This window comes from Phaethon lepturus, unplaced genomic scaffold, assembly GCF_000687285.1.
Source record: "Phaethon lepturus isolate BGI_N335 unplaced genomic scaffold, ASM68728v1 scaffold8952, whole genome shotgun sequence".
In the NCBI taxonomy this organism is placed as follows: Eukaryota; Metazoa; Chordata; class Aves; order Phaethontiformes; family Phaethontidae; genus Phaethon; species Phaethon lepturus.
The window spans coordinates 1-9,420 of record NW_010521654.1 but is presented as its reverse complement, the minus strand read 5'-3'; the positions used below and the strand labels follow the sequence as shown (position 1 = coordinate 9,420).

The 9,420-nt window shown below is 37.4% G+C and overlaps 1 protein-coding gene across 1 annotated transcript; it reads right to left on the bottom strand.

Annotated features, from left to right (window-relative positions):
- Positions 1 to 611: 611 nt before the first annotated feature.
- On the bottom strand, positions 612 to 7,686 carry WEE1 (WEE1 G2 checkpoint kinase). Its single transcript, XM_010281596.1, has 10 exons — positions 7,484 to 7,686; positions 6,925 to 6,991; positions 6,669 to 6,841; positions 5,626 to 5,747; positions 4,848 to 4,994; positions 4,355 to 4,450; positions 4,188 to 4,273; positions 3,772 to 3,942; positions 3,536 to 3,681; positions 612 to 1,065 (listed from the first exon to the last, which is right to left on the bottom strand). The coding sequence occupies exons 1-10, from the start codon at positions 7,624 to 7,626 to the stop codon at positions 915 to 917; spliced, it is 1,302 nt and encodes a 433-aa protein (XP_010279898.1). The 5' UTR covers positions 7,627 to 7,686; the 3' UTR covers positions 612 to 914.
- Positions 7,687 to 9,420: the final 1,734 nt, after the last annotated feature.

Genomic DNA, 9,420 nt, shown 5'->3' with positions numbered 1-9,420 from the left:
AAAGAATTACAAAACATCAATAGCCAAGACATTAACAATTGCACTACACTAATACAAAGTCCAAATATTAAATTGGTGCATTATTTCACAATGCACTAGCTTTGAGAGAAAAATGCTGCCTTTACTAAAATGCAGCTTAGATTTGTTTCACGTAATTGTTTTAACAAGAAGCCTATTAACACAATAATGATTGTTTTAATGCTACAGTTTACAGCAAGGACAACAAACTAAAAATAGCAGCAGTTCCACATGGCACTTAATTCCACAGGTTTCTAAGCTGTGGTTTATGCAATGCCTACAAAGTGCTCCCAGTTGAATATACAAATAAAATTCACAATAAAAGTCTACCTGACATCAGGTACATTGAGTATAGGTGGCCTTAAAGCCTGTCTTTCAAAATTTATTCCCCTCTGCTCCAAAAAAAAAAAAACAAAAAAAAAAAAAAACAAAAAAAAAAAAAAAAAAAAAAAAAAAAAAACCAAAAACAAAAAAAAAAAAAAAACACAAACAAAAAAAATTCACTAACTATCAAAGCAGGGCCCCCTCCCTCCCTCTTAAAAGATCATTAGGGATATTACTTCTTATTACAATGCCGTAACACTACAAAGCAGCACACCACTATAGTGGTTAACCCTGGGACGATGTAACATCTAACAGTGTAACTGAAAGGCTTATGGATTAACATCCAGGATCCTCTATAGACAAGATAGTAACTGAGTCCATTAACTCAAATGGTTAATACAGCTAATCAGCCATATTGTACAAATAAAAACCCAGAGGCAACTCCTGTAAAACTAGTGACACTTATCAAAGACAGGACAAGAAACCAGGAATTGAATGTTTCCTTCAATTCCTTAGGCTCCAGTCCGGCAGAGATGCTATAAGCCATCCTCAGTAGTTTTTAGACTTCATAGTTAGTATATGGTAAGACTAACTGAGCGGTTCATTTTCTTTCCAATGAGTCGAGATGGTCTATTTTGTGTCGTAGATCTAGTTGTCATTCTGTCAGTGAACAGTGCTCGCTCCTCAGCTGCAGCCTTTGCCATCTGTGCCTTCTTCAGCTCTCTGAAAGACATTGAGAGTCACACTTACACAATGGTATCTATACGTACTAGAGGCGTATCACAGCAAGAGTGTTTCAAATTAATTACAGCAGTTCAGAACTTAAGTATGACCTAAATTGATAGCAAGTCTAAGACCGTTATCATTGGCATCCACTTGTTTACAACCCAGAGGACAGAAGTGGGATGCTCATTATTTGTCTAGGTGTTCTTTCTTTTGAACAACAAGGGAAGGAAATGACAAATTCACACAACTCGGATTTCGAAATCCAACCTTTTATAAACAGCTCCACACTTCAATTACCAGGACATGGTAGGATGCTGTCTACTTTCTAGTACAAGCTGTGTGATAAATCACTGAAGAGCTAATTACTGATGTTTGCCCAAATGAAGCATTCAGCCACAACTGAACTTCTGTGGAAGATTCAGACAGACACACACTTAAATGAACATAGATGAATGTAACTGGCAACAGACAACTCGGGAAGTATCCTTTTCCTTTTGCATAGGCACATCAAAAGTTTATCACCACCTAAATCTTCATTGCCTAACAAAAATTTGAGCCCAAAACTGCAAGGGTGAGTCACTGAAGGTAGCACAGGCGATTGTCCCTGTGCAACATTCTGTCAACTATTCTGTTGCAGAGCATTACCAATACTCAGTCTGAGAAAGAAGTTAAATAAAACTCAGGATAAAGCTATGAAATAGTCTGACTAAAGAGCAAAGTTATCAAGGGTTTCCCCACACACCCCTTTTCTCCTTTCCTTAAATGCTGACATATGGCTAAGTGTAAGGATTCCCCCATACTCTTTTCCTTCTATCCCAAACTATCCCTCAAAGAATTTTCTCTACCATAAGAACTAGTATTTGTAATCTCATGTCACATCAGCACTCCAAAGCAAGATCAAATTTTACAAGCTTGCTGCATATTGGTGTAGGTGTATTTAGTTTTAAGTTACATGTCTTCGTTTAATAAGCTACTCCCATTCTTGTAAGCCAAAGTATTATTCATTAGCACCCATGCCCCATCTAATTCTCCCCACCTTATCACTGTGTCAGTTCACTGCAAGAGAATGCAGTCCATTTTCAGTCATCTTCCCTAAATACTGAACGTCAGTCACAAATGCACACACGTGTGCACACCCACTCACCACACCATTATCAGGAAACTATATTTTACAATTACTTCCATTCTTCCCTAGAAGTCTAATCTTGAATTCTTCCTTCCTCTGAAGATTCCCTACAAGGATTCCTTTCACTGATGACAACTTACATACACAAGTGGCACATTAAATAGGTCAAACGCACGAGTGTTAAAAAAAACAAATTAAAACAAAATAAAAAATACCTACCTGAACTATTTTATGAACGTTATCCCACACAACGTTAAAAATTACTGTTGATAAGTGTTCTCTTTAAATCATTCTTGGATTGACAGTTATAAGTATGTACCCTACATGTTGCCAGGCCAGAAGTACTTCACTAAAAGTTATTAGCTTTGCCAGTATTAGCTTTGCCAGCTTCCCCTTTCACATGATACAAAAATATGTCCTTTACACAAGCAAGTTACCTCAGCAAATCTGTCCTTGAATAACCTGCACAAACTGTCAAATTATTCTTTCTACAGCCAGTGTAATCCACAAGAAGATTACATAAAGTTAACCATCTAAAATGGCAAGTCTGGCTACACTCAGACTGTAGCAGTGGCAAGATAAGCAGATAGCAATGGAGAGAATCCAAGTTAACATCTTCATTAAAATGAGCCAGTCAGAAGGTAATTGGTGTTCTATATTTCCTTATAAAAGCCTACCTATTATGCATAATACGTGCAAAGTTAACTGCAGTGAAAGATTCAGATGATTGCTTCTTAACTTACTAACTCTTCTCTGAAACTTAAGCAGAAATCAGACTTTCCTGAAGGGAATCTCTTCTTCAAAGTTTTAATTCAGAATTCAATGTTTTAGCAAGGGGTAGGGCAAGGTGACCTCCTTATACAAATGATTCTGTGGTAATCTAATAACACTGCTGCATATAAGTCAATTTAGTCCAAAAACATTCTTGATGTGCCATTTCATTTAAGTTCAAAACAGCTCATTTAGTCACATTTTCCAAAACATTTCAATGTACAGATGACCTAGGAAAACACAGACTCAAATAATACAGATGTAAGTTACACTATACATGTCACAGAAGTATGCATTATGCTTGAAACATTTTTTTCAAAACTGTGATGTTTTGTGTGCCTTGAATACTATAGTGTAGTTGAGATTCCCTTAGAGTGTTCAAGTTCCTTCTATGGAGAAAGTTCCTTTCCAAGTTACGTTACCCACTTTGTACTTTCAGGTATGTACATGCACACAGATTTGTGGACCTCGCACAGAAACAAGGATGGTCCCGTTTTATCATCACTCTACTGTCATATGAAAACCCATTAGAAATTAAGTTATATTTAAGGACCTCAAGGAACTACTTACTTCTGCAAGAGTGAGTTTTTGAATTTTTCAGCATTCAGTTCTATCCGGAGCTGCTCTGCACTCTTTTTTGCAGCAGAGAGAAGCACTGAATGCTTGACTAGTGCCACAGCTGAAGGCCGTTTCTCTGGATCCGGATTAATCATAACCTTGGAAAAAAGAAAATAAGGCATTGTAGTTAAGGCCTGTAATACAGTAAATTACACTAATCAGCGAGCCACTTGTAAAAGAGTTCTTACTTTTAGTAAGTCTAGTAATTCTTGAGAAAGCACTTGTGGTAGTCTAGGTAGTTTTCCCTGTCGAATTTCATGCCATTGGTCCCCATTAGTTGGAAGTGGTTCAGCCCCAGCAGCACAGACAACAGTCAGAGCAAGAGCAAAAATATCTGCTTTTGGCAGATGAGTGTAATTCTTGAAAACAAAGAAAAATAAATTAGTTACTGGACATAGCACCCAGTGTAAGAAGAAATTTAACAGACAGGTAAACTATTCAGCACTGAACACATCCAACAATATTACAGTACTACCAGTGTTCAAGGGGGTACCATCGAGGAAGTTTGTTCTCCAGCAAGAAGGTGGCAGACAGCAACCCCTTACTCTAAAAGAAAACAGCATGCAAACCCAACATCACTATCTTGTACAAACAGAACAGTTACCTCTTGGAGGACTTCATTCGCAAGAAAACGGCTATCACCTTCCTCCACTTGTGGACTAGATACTCGAGTTACATGACCAAGGTCACCTGCAAAAAGAAAAGAAAGTTATTTTTCAGAAGACAAATAGACAATGCAATTCTTCTGAGCACAACTGTGCTGCTCCTCACCTATTTTAAATATGACTCTATCAGATGACCAATCATCATCATCGCCTTCTTCTGAAGTTGTACTTGGGACTGATGTCCTAGATATGAAAATATTACCTAAAAAAGAGCAGAAGTGTTAAAAAAAAAATTCTGTCCAATTTCTACTTCATCTAGTTTCACTACAGTTTGCTTGAAACACACAAAAGTTTTAGTTGTATACATACCCAGTTCATAGAGCAAGAAAATGTAACTTACTCACTCTGGCCCCTCTGCTGGGAGGGGAGCCAAGTGTTATGCAAATAGAGTCAACTACACAAAAAGGACTCAAGATAAACTCACAACAACAGTTTAAGTTTGCTAGCCAATTTTATAACCGACATCTGCATCCTGCTATTTAGAACTTCAGTGAAGAATTTATACAGTTCATAAGGTGTGGCTAACTGCTCATTTTTCTACAGTAGATCAAATTAACGAGGAAGTTGTCAATACAGAGTAAAGCAGTTTACAAACTTACTAGGTTTGATATCCATGTGTACCAGTGACATTGAATGAATGTACTTTAAGCCTCGAGCCACCTGAAGGAGCAGGTCCTTCAGTTCCGGTTCAGTAAAGTAACGCATATTCCTGTAATTTTCACTTATGGCATCTGCTAAACTGCCGCCTAAAACATTAAAGAAAACAACTAATCATTTTACATCAAACAGTTGACAAAGTAATGACAACTTGCTTCCAAAATAAACAGTTAATATATCGCCAAGAGCTTGCTTGGGATACATAGGAAGTATAAAATCTAGTACTGGTATCCCCTCTTCATAGCCATATAATAAAATAATTTTTCTGCTATTGCCATGCAAACTAACAGGATAGCAACACAAGGGAAAAGACCTCTCTCCCTCTTCCAAATCTGTTAGGGTATAAACCATAGCAAAAAGCTTCAGAAAACAGGTCCACCTCCCTTTTTAAAGGCACCTCTCTGGCAATTTTCTCTATACAAGCTTGTACTATTGGAAAGAAGAAAGAACACTTTTGCTGCTCGCAAATGCCTTGCTGTACTTCCAATACTCTTGAACACTTAAGCCTTTGTCTGCAATTTTGTATAGTTTTTGCTTCATATATCTGATACGCCTTTTCCAGTAGAAAGGAACAGATATATCTGAGACAAAAGTGGTATGAGCTATGTGTAGGGCAATCAATTCCTAACTAGTGCTAGGGATTTGTAGATACACCTGTGTTATCTTCAAAAATTAGACTTTTTGAAAGCAAGTTCAGAATAAGCTATAAACGTTACTTACCATTGCAATATTCATTCTGTATAAGCATATGATCATCTTCTGCCCATGCAGAGTAGTATCTTACTACGTGAGAATGCTGTCCCAGAACTGCATGTGCATAGACCTCTCTTAAAGCATTCTGCCTGTTATAGTCACAAAAAAAATAACGGCATACAAGAATATTACGAGGTGAAATTAGTCCAATTTCAGCTTGATAGGAACACTTATTATAATATCATGCCCCTCTGCCAGCCCAAGTTTCTAATTAGAACCTTCATATTCAGTTCTGTAGCACCTTAACATGGATTTGTATTTATATCCGAACAGCTAAAATAATTTCCCTAGTATTAAAAGACTAAGTATACGGAACATCAAAAAACCAGGTTTTGTTCCAGGTTAGTCTTGAGGGAGATGCCACTTCCATTACATACTTTCCGACCAGCAGCAAGTTTTCAGAAGCACTGCTGAAATTTTAGGAAAAAAATCATAACCCAGGACTGAACTTCACTGAACTCAACATTCCTAACTTCTTGTGTGTAAGTCTGACATGCAATTTTGAGTGACTCAAACTTGTGAGGTTTTACATTATAACTATTAGAATGGTCAGGGAAAAAGCCATGAATCGCAGGCTCATTCACAAATGCCAAAAAATACCGCAAGACTGACTTAACTGATCTGCATGTCACTCAAGTTGACAAGGATGAGGACCTAGTCAGGAATATTGCCTTTCATATCTCAGAGGATCATCACTGAAATTTATTCATATAGTGCCTCCTGCCATTACTACAAGTAAGCATTATTCTTACTTTTCAGATAAGAACAATCTGTTTCCACACAGAATATTGGGACAAATGTTTTCTAGGAAAAAGGCAAGTAGCCTTTCATACCCAGTACTGCACAGTATTCATGAAAAAAAGTTACTTCAAAATTGTATCTGTTTTACATTTAATTCATGTATATTTATACTTTTCTCTTCAATGCCGTCTCTAGACACCAGCACATAGAGACATGGGAGGAAAAAGCACCAAGAGGTGACTTAACTTTTAATAGCAGGAAATACTCACTCATCCACTGAGCCAGCTAAGGGTTTCTTGGATCGTTTTATTGCATAAATACAGCCGTCAAGCCTCTTCACACATTTAAACACAGAACCGAATTCACCAGATCCAATCTTCTCCAACTCATGAAATTCGGTTGCATACCGTGACTTCATATTACTTTCTGTTATTGTTATCCTCTGCAAAGATTAGAAAGGAAGATACTTAGAACTGCAGATACACAAACTGCCAAACTTAGTATCAAGTTCTAAAGATTAATTACCTTAGCAGGTCTGATAGTTTCATCTTCAGCCTCTCCATCACTTGCTTCCATGTCCTCTCCACAAGAGCTGGAAGTCACACCAGTTACTTTTGCAGAATATGGCTTAAGTAAGTGTAAAACTGAACTTCAGCAGCTGTTGATTTTTCTGAGATCTAATTCTCCCATTCTACCCAAGTTTAGTTTAATTAATTGAATGCTAGACAATTGTAAGCACAAACTCATAAAAATAAAGGTACGATGCTAATATCTTTGTCATTTCTTTCTTCACATTTCATTAGTATTTAATGTGTTTTTCCCTCCTCAAGAAAAGACTGTGCATAGCTCTGGTGAAAAGACTGTAGGTCACAGCATAGTCTATCCTCTCTGTGTACTAATCTAGTGCTAAATGGTTATTTCATAGTATCAAGCATCTCAAAGCAGATACTTTAAGAGCTATATTATGCATCACTAACAGATTTGCAAGGAAAAACACTTTCATGGAAGCAACTTGTAACAAAACTTTTGCAGCTAAAAGTAGTTCTAAAGATAAGCTTAACAAAGGAAGATGCAAGTTACTCACTCATTCCAGTGCATTCTCTTCCTCCTACGACATTTTCCTTCAGAGTTGTGAAGGAACATGGAATCAGGAGTGAAGGGATTGATGTTCACATGAGGTGTTTGTCTAATATCTTCTTCTTGCTTCTCTGACTTCCCAACATTCATAAATAGAGAGCCCCCTCGAAGTTTGACTGAGCTGGAGCCTATTCCTTGTGCTTTAGAAAGCAAACTCTGTATTTATTAAGAAAAGAGACAACAACAACAACAAAAGACATTTATAGCCTCAATATTGCATTAGACATAAACAGCCAGGTCACACTTGAAAGCCATCATTACAATATTATCTAATCAAAGTTAGCATGAGTTGTTTAAATACCTGCATTTCCACCAAAAAGATTTCAAAAAAAACCATAGGGCTTTACATTCCACACAAAAACAGCTGAAGGAAATATTGAATGTTAAAACAACTTTTAAAAGACAGGAAAGATTATGACAGCAGTGTTCTTCTGGTTTTAATCATGTCATCACCTAAACCTCTTGGACAATTTTTCGTCCATTAAACAAACACAGATGAAACTCATGGACCATCTTGTGCTGTATCAGCATGATTTTCACATATAAGGTATAGAAGCTGTATCAGGAAGCTATAGGAAATTATCTTTGGTGACTACAAATTTAGGTGGCAAGCTAAAAAAAAAAAGTACACAAAAGATTTAATACTGATGCACAGATGCGTCTTCATGAATCTACAAAAAATTGCTCAAGAATTGACGCATTGTTGTACTGTCGGTTCAATATCCAAAATAGATCTTTTGTGTGGTAATTTGTCAGACCAGGTATTTTCCAGGAACATGATGAAACCTCTCCCAGTTAGGTAGGGAAGTTTGCACCTGAGTCTCCTACATCCTGATGAGGATGCCAACCAGTGACTTACTGGATCACAAGCAGGAGTGTGATTAGCAACACCTTACAAAATAATGAATTAACATAACTAAAGCCTAAACCACCATAAGAAAGGTGTCTCAGTACTTGGGAATCTCAACTGAACTCCCCAAATCTGGGCTAGATGAAGACCTTCAAGTCAGCGTGTCAACTGTGTCTCAACACATATTTCAGTACTTCCAGTTTTTAGTGTCACAATCCACAAGACTCCTGCATCTCTAAAGCACTAAAGCATCTGCTCCTGACTCGTACAAGATCATCACCAATTCTACTATTTCCCAACTTGTAGCACTGATTCCTACCATTGAAACATCATTTGAGATGGATGCTGTAGAAAACCAATTAACAAGGTTGGCTTCCTCGCACCTTAAGTCAGTTGTTTTGAATCTATAGACGCCGGGGAGATTATCCCCGGGGATTATCCCTGGATTACTTCTACAGGGCTATATGAAAAGTAACGAAGAAAGCAAGCCTATTATCACTAGATTTAGATTCACTCTACGGTGTTTTACACGAGTGTCGAGTTCAAAAGTTGAAATGCCTTCCAAAAGTCTGTTATTGACGGAGTTAAGAGACACCTATCCCTTTAAGCTTTCAAATCCGTCAGTTTAACAGCATCGGCAACTCAAATAGCCCTTTACATCTAACGCAAAAGAGTGCGGACACTGAACTTGCCCTGGCATACGGTACAACTCAGACAAGACATACCAATTTACTGAACAGACACGCAGGAGCAAATTCCAATTCAAGCTTTAACTTCATCTGGTCATAAAGGTACAAATGGCCACGCGACAATGAAGTGTTTTAAGAGTTTAATATTCTACTTACAGATTTTTTTTTAAGTCTTTTCCACAAAATATAGCAAAAGCAGGGCACTTTAAATTTTTATATACATAAATAACGTATAAATGTATTAATAAATATGTATTTTTATATGTAAGGGGGATTGTTCCATGTCCCCAGTTACCCTACGGGACAAAACGTACGGCTGGGGGGCGCGGCACTACTTTCACATCC